Below are 13,190 nucleotides of genomic sequence, written 5' to 3' on the forward strand. Positions count from 1 at the left end.
CTATGACTGCTGTAAATCTACACAACTCACTCGGTCTCAGTAAGAGTTGAGCTGAGGCTCCTCGGCAGTTCTGTTATTCTCTTATGTTATTGTTATTATCATGTTAATTGTTATTGTTATCATGTTATAAGAGCCTCTTATAACATAAGTGGTAAGGCAGCCGACATGCAGTCTGAAGCTTTGCCCATGAGGCTGGGAGTTCAATCCCAGCAGCTGGCTCAAGGTTGACTCAGCCTTCCATCCTTCCAAGGTCGGTAAAATGAGTACCCAGCTTGCTGGGGGGTAAACGGTAATGACTGGGGAAGGCACTGGCAAACCATCCCATATTGAGTCTGCCATGAAAACGCTAGAGGGCATCACCCCAAGGGTCAGACATGACTCGGTGATTGCACAGGGGATACCTTTACCTTATAATGCTATAATGTTATTGTTATCACTTGTTACCATATGTTATTTGTATTTTTTCCTGTTTCCTGTAAAAAGCCCTGAGCCTTCGGGGAGGGCGGTATATAAATATAACAAACAAACAAATAATTTCTTTGGCCTATTCAATACCCCGGAGGAAAGGATTTGAGGATCCAAATATCTATTTCCATTCTTTCTACCATTTTGACACTTCTGAAATCCCATCTACAGATATTTAGTTATTTGGCAACTGTATAATATTCACGGCAACAGAATAGGAAAGTAGGGGAGTGCTGATAAAAGGTTTTGACTGACATTTTTAAATTTCATTTTATTTCATTAATTTTTTTAATTAGCATTTAATATACACTGTTTTGAAAGTATTACTGAAAAGTGATGTATATTTCTGATAAACAAATAAAAATACCTAAATAAGTAAAGGCTGAAAGAAAAAGAGTTAGCAGAGGGGCAAGGCTTAATACAGCTTCCTAGCATTGTGCCAGAATAGAATGGGAGCAGGTGCCCCCAAAGTGAAAATCAGCATTTCCCTGGGCATGCAATAAAGGACCACAAGAGCCAAGCACTGACACAACCCTTCCTGTCCACCCACTCACTATCTGCCTAAGTTTACAGAATCAGTATTTGTGTCAGATGACTATCTAGCTTTTGCTTTAAAATTTCCAAAGGTAAACCCACCACCTCCTGAAAAAATCTGTCCCACTGAGGAACTGGTTTGTCAGGAAATTCTTCCAGATGTTTAGCCAAAAATTCTTTTGAATTAATTCTTTGGAATTAATTTCAACCCACTGGTTCTGGTCTGACTCTCTGGGTCAACAGCAAACAACCCTGCTCCATCCTCTATACCAGAGATTCCCAACTAGGGGTCTCTGGACCCCTGGGGGTCTGCATGAGCTCTGGAAGTAGTCTGCAGCATTTCCCTTCGTGCCTTCAAACTAGGGAACTGGCTGTTGCTCACCTTCTCCCGCCCATCTACTGTGAGTTCTCCTGTAGTTTCTGTGCCTAAAAGGGGTAGCGTCTGCATGCCTACTTTTGGCCTGACCAATGCTGATGTCACTTCCTGTGACATGTCATTTCTGGAGGCGTGCCAAGGAGGTGTGGCCACTTCCAGAGCTTGAAGGCTGAAAAACTATTTCAGGGGCTCCTCCATGGTGAAAAGGTTGAAAAACACTGCTCTATATGACAGCCTTTCAAGATGGTTAGTCGTCTTCTCTCTTAGTTGTCTTCTCTCCAGGCTAAACAGACCAAGCTCCCTGAACTTTCCAATTATGACTTGGTTTCCAAACCCCTCCCCATCTTCATTGCTGTCGTCTGGGCATGCTCCAGTTTGTCTACATTCTTCTTCAATTGTGGTGCCCAAAACTAAACTCTATCTAAATTGAAGAAACTATTTGGACTTCAGCAAGAGTGGCTTCTTAAGGATAGTGGATCTCAAAAAAGAACAGGAAGAACAAGGTCTCCCTTGTTCTGAATCCATAGCAATATGTGCAAGTATATGTAAAGGCAGCTAATATTTTTCAACGAGCATAGCTAAACATACTTAAAACTGTACTGAAAATATGTAGCAACATTATATAATAAGAAGATGTGCTTGAACTATGTAGGAACATCTATTTTTCAGTATTTTCTCAAACCTGGATACAGTGTGTCGTGGGCCAGGAAGGCAGAAACAATAGTTAGGATTCCTTGGAGGAGGAAGGGGCCAGCATAGTTAACCCAGGGGCAGCAGAAGTCGACAGAAGGGGAGAGGAAACGCAGGCAAGGCAACATTTAGAACCAAGAATGTGCACAGAATCATCCCCCGCCCCCCAAGCTCTAAGTTGGCTGCTGAAGATCAGCTGTTTGCTCCCAAATTCCTGGAAGAGAAGCACAGGAGTAGGTTCAGAGCAGAATTTCAGACTAAAAGGAAAAGTGCTTGGCTCATGGCTCGATGGCTACCAGCTGAAAGTGTTGCCAAGTCATCACAGGACTGAAGCCACATAGGAGGCTATATAGTAGCTAGAGAGATACTGGGCAAATGTGGAAACAAATGTACTCAGAAACTGACACTCCCTCACCTCAAAACTCTGACCTTCTGGACCAGACCTGTGTTTTGACTGATCTTTGGTCTACTCACCTACAGATCTGAAATGACCTAGCTTTTTGTAAATTTTCCTGGCTCTGTAGACTTGTCAGCTGATAAGGATGCTGCAACTTGGATTCAGCACCTGGTCGACTATTACACAATGTACAATATTAGGATAGATTTCATGAACATACTGCAGCTCAGGGTCTTACTATCAAAGTTTTGAACTTATATGTCTGATAACTGTTCAGCTTTTAAATATTACTTATGTAGTTTCTATCACAATTAAAAAAAATAAAATGAGATGGTCATTGTTGGAAACATGTTAGACTAACTAGACCTTTGGGTCTGATTCCGCAGGTTTGCTCATGAAAGGTGACTAGAGTAATTAGATGATGTAGGTCTAAGAGGTGAGTTAAATCAGCATTGCCAGTACAACACAACATTCGAGTTTGGTGTGTTCAACAATTTAATCTCTCAAACATGAGATGCAACTTACTTTCTGTCATCAGAAAGATCGACGTTGGTCCCAAATTTGATAGCTTTAAAAGGTCCTTTCCTCCTCCTTCCAGAGCTATAAAGAACACAAGCAAGAACCAGATTGTTAACAATATGAACTGGTTTATTATGGTGACAAATTTTAATATTTTTAAAAATAAACTTCTTAAAATATTTGTATAGTTTCCTTTTTAATTATAATTTAAATTTATTTCCTGCTACTCCCAAAAATTGCTTGTGGCAGGTTACAAATTGTCCCCACTAAAACACCAATAAAACCCCATTACAGGAATATGGGACATAAGTACAATAAAACCAAAACAAGCAAACATGGCGGTATTATTCAATTCTCCAATTCCCCCAGACACATATTTAAATGAGGGAATAGGGAGAGGTGGCCATCAATGACATATAGCCCAATGTTGCTTAGCCCCATGGGGGCCCCAGTCAGATCTTCCTCCCACCCTAGCCTCAACTACAGGCCTGTTGGAAGAGCTCCGTTTTGCAGGATCCGCGGAATGCCAAGAGCACCTTTAAGTCCAACAAAGATTTATTCAAGGTGTGGGCTTTCGAATGCAAGTACTCTTCCTCAGACTAATTCACGCCTTGAATAAATCTTTGTTGGTCTTAAAGGTGCTACTGGACTCTCATTTTATTGTGCTACTTCAGACCAACATGGCTACCCATTTGAATGAGTCATTATGTATCTGTTTGCAGAATCCACTTGAGATAATCTTAGCATGGATGATTCTGGAGAAACAAATAATATATCAAAGCACAAAAACAGATTGAAACAGGAGTGAAATAGGCCCAAATGCTCTGAGAAATTGGACTACTGAAAAAAATTAAGCAGCACCACCAAGCTACTGACATTGAACAATGATTAGTGGAAACACCTATTGGCATGAACCTCTTCAGTGGAAACATCTAATTTCTCTTGCTGGAAGAGGCCCCTATGACTTAGATCATTTGCAGATTTACATTCTTCTCCCTGCTGTCCCTCCTACTTCCCTTCCATCACCTCATTTGCCTATGAAAAGTGAGCATGAGGGCACCAGAATAACTATTTCTAAAAATAACCATCTAGCAATTTTAAAGATCAGTATAATTCAGTTTGGATTTTCATAGTTAACATTAGAAAGGTGTATGTATAATTGCTCATCTGAGTTAAAATGATGATAATAGTATTTTTATAACCGGGCCTTCCCTGGATGGCGAAGGATGGATGTCAACAGGTTTTAAAAACAATAAATAGCTCTCATTAACCGAAGTGGACAGATTACTAAATTCAGTGCGGGTGACCACTTACCCTTTAGATCCCTGTCTGTCCTGGCTGTTTAAATTAGGTGACCAGCGGATAGGAGGTCCCTTGAGGGAGATTATCAACCTCTCCTTAACATCTGGAGAGTTTCCCAAAGGACTTAAGGAAGCAGTGGTGCGCCCTTTGCTGAAAAAAACATTACTAGACCCGCGGGGCCATGCCAGTTACCGCCCAGTCTCCCATCTTGCGTATCTGCATAAGGTGATAGAGCAGGCCATGGCAGACCAACTGCTAGCATTTCTGGAAGAAACTTCTACCCTGGATCCATACCAGTCTGGCTTCCGCCCTGGCCACGGGGTGCAGATCGTGTTGTCGCCCTGATGGGTGATATCTGGCACCAGCTGGATCGGGGCAGTTCTGCCATACTCGTGTTGTTAGATCTGTCAGCTGCATTTGATGTGGTCGACCAGGAGATATTGGCTCACCACCTCGCCGGAACCGAAATTAGGGGGACTGCGCTGCAATGGTTGGTCTCCTTTCTCCGGAACTGGACGCAGAGGGTTGCAGTGGGGAATGAGTTATCTGCCCCTCGCGAGCTCCCTTGTGGCGTACTGCAGGGGGCGATACTTTCCCCCACGCTTTTCAACATCTCTAGCCCAGCTGGTCCGGGGCTATGGTCTGGGATATCACCAATATGCGGATGAAATCCAGCTCTACTTCCTAATGGACGGTCGGATGGCCAGACTCTCCCCCAGATACATTTGCCAGTTGTTTGGAAGCAGTGGTTGGATGTCTCAGGTAGAGTCTCCTGAAACTCAACCCCTCCAAAACAGAGGTCCTGTGGCTGGGGAGAAGAGGGCAGGACCAGGAAGCATGTCTCCCATGCTTGGATGGGGTGCAGTTAACACCTGTACCAGTTGCCAGGAATTTGGCGGTGACCTTTGATGCCTCCCTTTCTATGGAGGTTCAGGTCACGAAAGTAGCCTGGATGGAGTTTTTCCATCTCTGCCAAGCCCGGCTACTAGCGCCCTACCTGTCCTCGGAACACCTGGCCACAGTGATCCATGCAACGGTCACTTCTAGACTAGATTACTGTAACTTGCTCTACACAGGCCTACCCTGGACTCTAATCCGGAAGTTACAGCTGGTACAAAATGCGGCTGCCAGGGTCCTTACTAGGACACCTTGGAGGGTCCATATTCAGCCAGTGCTCCGTCATCTGCACTGGTTACCAGTCTGTTTCCAGGTCAAGTTTAAGGTATTGGTATTAACCTTTAAGGCCATACGCGGCCTGGGTCCTGCCTACCTGCGGGACCACTTGGTTGCTTATGCTCCCCGCAGAGCCCTTCGTTCTGCGGGGAGGAATTTACTGGTTGTCCTGGGCCTCCGGGACGTTTGCCTGGCCTTGACCAGGGCCAGGGCCTTTTTGGTCCTGGCCCCACCATGGTGGAATAAGCTCCCGGAAAAGCTGAGGGCCCTGCTGGAGTTATCAGCTTTCTGCAGGGCCTGCAAGACGGAGCTCTTCCGCCAGGCGTATAGTTGAGGCCAGGGCAGAGTCCCGGGTTTCCATCTTGGATCCCAGGGTCCATCGGACCAGTTCCCTCTGTCACTGGAGGGATGGTAGGGCCTCAGGCTGAACAAGATGGGACTGAATAGATTATAGAAGATGTCTACTGCTGCCTATTATATTGTTTTTTACTGTTATTTAGGTAAATTATGGGTGTTTTATTGTATTTTTAATATTTATTATGTAAACTGCCATGAGACCTGCTGGGGAACGGTGGTATATAAATCTAAAGATAAATAAATAAATATTGTATAAAAGTGACCATATAGAACTGTTTTTAAAAGCCGCTTCCCCTTCAATTAACATCATTTTCAGAGCGTCAGACACTATGAATGTTTTCCCCCCTCTGGGTGGATGGGTTTATAGGTAGGGAGGCCAGCATTTATTTGGTCTTATTTCCTGGCCTCAACCACAGACCTGGTGGAACAGCTTATCAGTGTGTTAGGCTTGGATTTTATTCTTTTTCCTCTTGCAAAAAGTTCTTCTTCATAGGACAGTAAGGATACATACATACCCAGTGCATAAGCAGTCTAAGAGAGTTTTTTTGTACCCTACTTTTTACTACCTGAAGGAGTCTTAAAGTGGCTTACCCTGTGACATCCTGTGAGCTCTGAAAGAACTGTAACTGACCCTAGGTCACCCAACTGGCTGCATGTGGAGGAGTGGGGAATCAAACCCGGTTCTCCAGATCAGAGGCTGTAGCTCATCACCATGACACCATGTTGGCTCCCTTAACCTAGAGCAGATAGAAAGGATCTGCCCCAGAATGTTTAAGAGAAGTGCAGCTAACAGATATTGAAAGATAATGGCATGAATGTAGTATCTACATTGCAAATTTTGCCACAAATGTACTTGACATTTAAACTTAAAATTATTTGATGTTGTTAATCAAGTAAGAGCTGATCACCCAGACTATTTGATACATGCTCAACAGCAAGAAATAATATAAGATTGTTTATTTCACATAGTGGATGCTAAACAGCAGCAAACAAATGCTGAACAGGTTTGCACTTTTTCAAAAACACACATGGACAAAGATGCTCCTGATTCCAAACCGCCCTGAGCCTCCGGGGAGGGCGGTATAGAAGTATGATAGATAAATAAATAAATAAATAAATAAATAAATAAATAACTGATCAGCAGCAATTAGCATCACTAGGTAGTTTATTAACAACTACAACACTGATCTAAGACTGACCAAATTATCTACTTAAACAATTATCTGATGAGTGGAGCCATTATGTATCAAGTAAGGGATAGCAGAATTTAATCGGGCTACGTGAGACCACACGTGTGCACACATATTAGGCAGGAATATAGTGAAGCAACCTGTCAAACAGTCATGAATGGATCAATTAATAGTTGAACTAATCATTGAAATATCAGCTCCCTGTCTGCGACTGCCAAACAAGACATGAGCCAAACTACTGGATGTTTAATCATCCCCAAACAGGGGTGCAATTAAAAGAAAATAAAAAGACATATAAGACTAGCTTGCAAACTTTCATTATTTGTTGCTTTTGTACTTCACTTCTTTTAAACTGTCTGCTACTCAGTTACAAAAACCAAAAGCAACTTGTAATGATGAATGAAATTAAAAGGCAAGTTTCCTATGATGGGCATAATTTTCAGATATATGAAATATATTTTCATTTCTGCTCTTCTGCTGTCTATTTCTTCAGAGCAGAGCTGCCAAATAATCAGGATGTTAATCCTGACTTGATAACTGTTCATCCAAATCTACGGACCTAGAATTGATCAGTTTATATAAGAGAAGATAAAGGTGTAAAAGTCCAGGGAGAAGGTTAAGACAGGACTACAGAAAGAACTCACTTATCAGAAGATGTTGATTCATTATCTGAATGGTCCTTATGGTGACTTTTTTTCTCATTTTCTTCCTGCAAAAGTTAAATGAGTTATTTTTTATCATATATTGCAAGAACATGAAATATATAATAAATTTGTTAATCAAATAGCTTCCCAAGGATACCATATGTCACATTCATCACATGCTAACATAGGCTATAATACTTCCAAATATTTTAATTATTCCTCTTTGTGATTTATACATGACACCAACTGATTTTATGGCACTATTTTCCTAATGATTTCTAGCATTAATCAGCACATTTACTATTTATATTCTATAATTGTTAGATTTATCAGTGTGTGATATTCACTAATTAGGATGCTTGAATTTGTTATTAATTCCAGTATTCATATAATGTTATCACTTCTGTTTTATTTTAAAAAATGTTTCAAATTGTATGAACTGTCCTAACATTATTGTACACTTTCCTTAACATTATTGAGCATATCTATCCTACCATACTGAACACTTTTCTACTCCATTACATGAATAAAGCTCCAGACATGCATCACAGTTCCTAATCTCTAAAAGGTTTTGGGTGCATTCACTCTGAACTTTGTAGCCTACCTTCTGGCCCTCAGAATCAGTGAGGTTTAATGCTCCTTGTAGCCCCACCCTCCAACAGCATTGGAATTATCTGGGGGAATACAATACTGGCCAACCAACAGTCAGAAATCTTCATTGGATACCCCATTTCTCCCATACCACTGGCAATCTGGAAAATTTCCATTTGTGCCCCTGATCAGCCCACAAAGTATTCAAAATTTGCCCATCTAAACAGACCAAATTGTATTCCTTTTTTGGCACCACCTTTTGTTTCTTTTATAGCTCATAAGGGTTTTCCATATGCAATTCTAAACTAGGCTTTTCTAGCAGATGTTGTTCATTTTATTGCTTTATCTTGATCTCTAAGACAAACAATAATCTAAGATTCTTTATTTCACACAGTGTATGGCTCAAGACTGTACTGAGCAAAGATTTTTTATGCTGTTTTTGTCACTGATTTCTCAGAGATCAGTGGGCTTCTATCCCTCTCCTAAATACTCTGGAGAATTCATGTTCCAAGACTTAGCACTCAAAATCAAGCACATATGTATAGTTTTTGTACACTATTTAAACATTAAATTGTATTAAAGGGAGAAAACTTTCAATAAAAGACAAATTGCTTCAATAAAGCAAAATATTTCAGAGGTTTCATATGATATGGCATTAACCTAAATGGGAAACAGCATGCAGTAACAAATGTTTAAAGCATAATTTTCACCCTTCTAACTAGAGCCCTTTCTGTACTCACAGTTTTTTTATTGGAGAAGTCCTTTAAATTTTAATTGGCTTATTATTATTATTATCATTATTATTATCAATAATAATAATAATAATAATAATAATAATAATAATAATAATAATTTGTTGAAATTTTTACTGGTCAATGACCACATCAATATACTGAATCTGAATCCTGTGCCTGCACTCTGAACCTTTTTTTCTATCTGATTTTCTATTGGGAATTACAGAATATGTATAATACATCCCAAACAGAAAAAGCAGATACTCGTACAGCACTGTTTTTTCTTTTTTGTGCCACATAGTTGACATCTCCTTATTGGTCAGTTGTGGGCAGGGTGCATTTTTTAAATTATAAGGGGATTCCCCAGCTGTATTTACTCTCAGGTAGCCATCTTGCTAAATGTTTAGTGCTCCTCCCTACTTCAATACTGCTAGTCATTTAATGTTCTTCTTTTTAAAAAAAGTTACAAGCTTAGGTGAAGTCTATTGACCCAGTACTGCATTGTTAATGTATCACCCCAAAATAGTACAGGAGGGAGCCCCCAATCTGATGTTGATGATGCTGGGTGCAGGTGCTTCACTGCAGAGGTGAGGCAGAACTCCAAGCCAGCAAGCCCTCCAACAACAAAGTCCTTGCTGTACTGTTTTGCCCATGGGTGCGCACGTGCGCATGTGGGTCACACACACAACTTGTCCTTTTTGTGGCTATCCACCAATATTGCTCTCCTTTTGTAACTTCCCAAAGTCTTTTTCCTTTTTGCCCTTGAAGCTTTGAACCAGCTAATGTCCCTCTATCAAGCCCATACTCCCCCTCATAACACCGATTTTCCTGAAGATCTATGCCTTTGCAGGCTCGTTGTCCATGTTGTCTCCCATAGCAATACAAATGTAACATTCCGCATGCCTTTTTGCTAGACCTACTAGCCTTAAGAAAATAAAATAAAACATTTAAAACTGAAATACCAGTTGAGATGGTACACTGATGAAGGAGGGTAAGGGCAGAAGGTACAGAGTGGGAGAACTCTGTGGCCTGTGGGGGACCGGCCTCCAAGGAGTAGAAAAAGGGCAGGGACAAAAACTCTGATGGACCCTTGATGCTTATGAATTAACTTCAGTTTGGGAGCAAAGGAAGAGGAAACATCGTGGCAAAAATCATTCTTTAACAGCCCAGAGAAACAGTGAATGGAGTGTGAACTGAAAGATGGAACATGGAAAATCAATGCAGGAGGAGGAAAAAAACAATGCATGTCCAACTGGAAAACAGGGTGAAATAAAGGTGGAAAAAACACCTGATGGGAATGCACCATGAAAACCAAGGAAAACACCAGTGAAGAAAAGATATGTGTGAAAGTCAGCATCCACATTTTCTTAGAGAAATGAATACAAACATATTTTTTCTACTCCCAGGAGCTTTATCTGATATTAACATTATGCTAAGATAACCAGCAATGTCTCATAAACCTACTACTTCAGAACAAACTTGTTTAAAGGTTTACTTATGCTTAATAGAAAACAATAATCTTTAATAGAAGATTACTGAACCTTAAATAGCTTATCTACCTTTAATGATTCCTGGAATGAGGAAGCCTGGTATTGTGCATATTTAGCAATAGTAGTTTGAGATTTACTGCTTTCACAACGCCATATTTTCTTTGTTCCAGTAGGGTCCCAGTTTTCATCTGATGGTTGTAACAACTGCGTCCTTACTTCTACTAAATGTTCATTATTAGCTTCTACTAATGTTTTAGTTGAAAAGAGTCCCAGATCTGGAAAACCGAAATATACATAATAATAGCTCTAAAAATTTCAGTATTTATTTTATTTACATTTCTAACCCGCCGCTCCCATAAGGGAATTACATAGAATTACTTATGTAATTCTAAGTGTATATATAGGATTTCTATAGAATATATAGGAGGCTTATGCAGGCACATACCAGACACATACCTGTTATTGTATCATGTGCCAGTAGTTTTATAAAGGTAACTGTATAATGTCCCTTGGACTTAATGTACAACAAACAACAATGTATAAACAATCTGTATAAACAATCTAAAGGTATAGAGATACCAGTTACCTTTAGGATCTATGCATCAAAAATATTATACAGTCACCTAAATGTTTCCACATGAAACAAAATTTGTCAGAACATATTTGTACAAGTTTAGATTTCCAGAAACATTCTTTTGGAAAACTCAACTAATGTCTGATAGCATCTTTACAAAAATCTATTACCGAGCTTCTTAAAATCCTAACATGGTCTCATCTACACAGACCTCAAGAAAAAAAGTAAAGAAAAGAACATCTGAATTAGGAGGTACACTTGCAGAATTTTCATTTGAATTCAATATCAGAAAATCAAGAAATATGTTTTTATTGGTTTTGTTACATATCAGTATTGTTATTACTATAGAACTATTGGAACAAATTGTCCTTCTTTACTTCCCCATAAAAATTATAGTTTTGCAGAAGCTTCCTCTCCTCCCCAGCAAGCAAGAGCAAAGAAGGAGGGAGAGGGAGGGTTCCTGGTCCCTAGTTGATCCAGGGAATACTGGACCTTTAAATTTTTAAGGTTCATTATTTTCAGTTTCTACAATAGCCTTTTGAATTCTAAAGCAGCATTATTTTCAAAGGGATGGTGGTAGCCAACCCAGCTGTGGAGTCCTTTCCTCACAGTAGGAACAACAAGGGACAAGGAAGATACTCCCTCCCTCCCTGGGGCTCCAAACACTACCAATATTTGGAATTGGGAAAGCATTTCATGGTATCAGATACTGCTGATCCAGCCTAGGAAATATAAGACATTGTATCGAGCTGGCAATAACAAAATGCATACCACTAATCTGAACTGTTTTATAATCAAATCTGTAAACATACTGTGCCAAAGACCAGAAAGAACTATTAGATAGCTGGAATAAGGAAAATTCAATAGACTAAAAATGGCCTAGAATATGAAAGCACACACAGAGAACTGACCTGCAAGCACTTTAAAAAAATCCAACTCTTCTAGATGTTTTTTTTAAATGTCTACTTTGAATATTTAACCAAACTTACCTAGTTTAAGAGCTCCAGCAAGGCCACGTATTACAGTAACAGGATTGTTGGGATTTGTACAAAACTGATGTAAAGGTGGGAAGAAAGCATCACGCTTATTTTCCAACTACAAAGGTAAAATGGGATACAAGACATATGGCAATTTTAAACTTCTTATTACTGAAGAAGTTAAACTGAATTAACAACTGGAGCATCTTCATCACCAATCCAGTTATGACTTTTGCAGCTTTTCAAGTTACAGCACTGTAAATTATTATATCACAGTAAATTTGTATAGACCTGAAGCTATTTTACTATTTGATATTTTTAGATTTTGTTTTGACTGCCTAGTATTAGAATCCACAAATGCTTGTACTATTAAGCAACTTCTTAATTGTTCAAGAATCTTACTTTTGAGTTGCATTTATTGCATGTTTTGATTCTGCTTTCCACTGTAAATTATTCAATCTATGACTTTTAAAGATTTATTTATATAGTCACAGACCAGGATATAAAATTAGACATAGTAAAACATTAATATTATAAAACATTTCGGGGGGGGGAGGTGTAGAGAATAAAATTGTTCCTTGTATAAAAGTTAGTGTTTCCTTCTAGCAGGCTTGAATGGTGTAGGCATAAAATTTTACTGTCCAGCGAGAAATTTGAGGCTTGTCACCCATGAGAAGCTATTTGATCCAATCAGCTTATTTGGTGTAACCTCCTTTCCAAAAGGATAAGCTTGTTCAATCTATGACTTATTCTCAAACTGATAATTTGCATTAGAAGTACTGAAGCTAAGCCAATTAATGCACATAAAAGGGGGAAAAACATCTATCTCATTTTGGGGGAGGCATACTGAAACACTTTTAAAATAAAACTAATTTCTAAAGAAAAACAATTGGGGGGGATTACAGAAACCATAAAAGAACTTTACAGTTATTCAAGACATACATTTCCTAAGTATGGTTTTTTAAGACACTGTAGCAATAAAATGTATCTTAAAGGATTCAGATATAACGGTGTGACAATTTTTACATTTAAATGACCATGCAGTCACAGAAGCCAACAGGTACATAACAAATAAGCATAAAGTATTAAGACACACATTCTCCAATGTGACAATCCTGCACTCCCATGGGGCTTCTAAAAAAGGGACTATAGTGTTCTGTGGAAGACAGTTATGTTC

General features: G+C 39.5%; 1 protein-coding gene across 4 annotated transcripts in view; it reads right to left on the reverse strand.

Annotated features, from left to right (window-relative positions):
- KDM6A (lysine demethylase 6A) overlaps window positions 1–13,190 on the reverse strand; it is a 177,149-nt gene that overhangs the window by 19,583 nt on the left and 144,376 nt on the right. For all 4 annotated transcript variants that reach the window (XM_077342853.1, XM_077342850.1, XM_077342852.1 and 1 more), the window contains 4 exons: window positions 12,026–12,131; window positions 10,532–10,737; window positions 7,648–7,712; window positions 2,988–3,062 (listed from right to left, as the gene is read on the reverse strand). In XM_077342853.1, the coding sequence (XP_077198968.1) occupies window positions 2,988–3,062; window positions 7,648–7,712; window positions 10,532–10,737; window positions 12,026–12,131 (452 nt within the window). The remainder of the gene's footprint in view (window positions 1–2,987; window positions 3,063–7,647; window positions 7,713–10,531; window positions 10,738–12,025; window positions 12,132–13,190) is intronic.

Source organism: Paroedura picta, chromosome 6, assembly GCF_049243985.1.
Source record: "Paroedura picta isolate Pp20150507F chromosome 6, Ppicta_v3.0, whole genome shotgun sequence".
NCBI lineage: Eukaryota > Metazoa > Chordata > Lepidosauria > Squamata > Gekkonidae > Paroedura > Paroedura picta.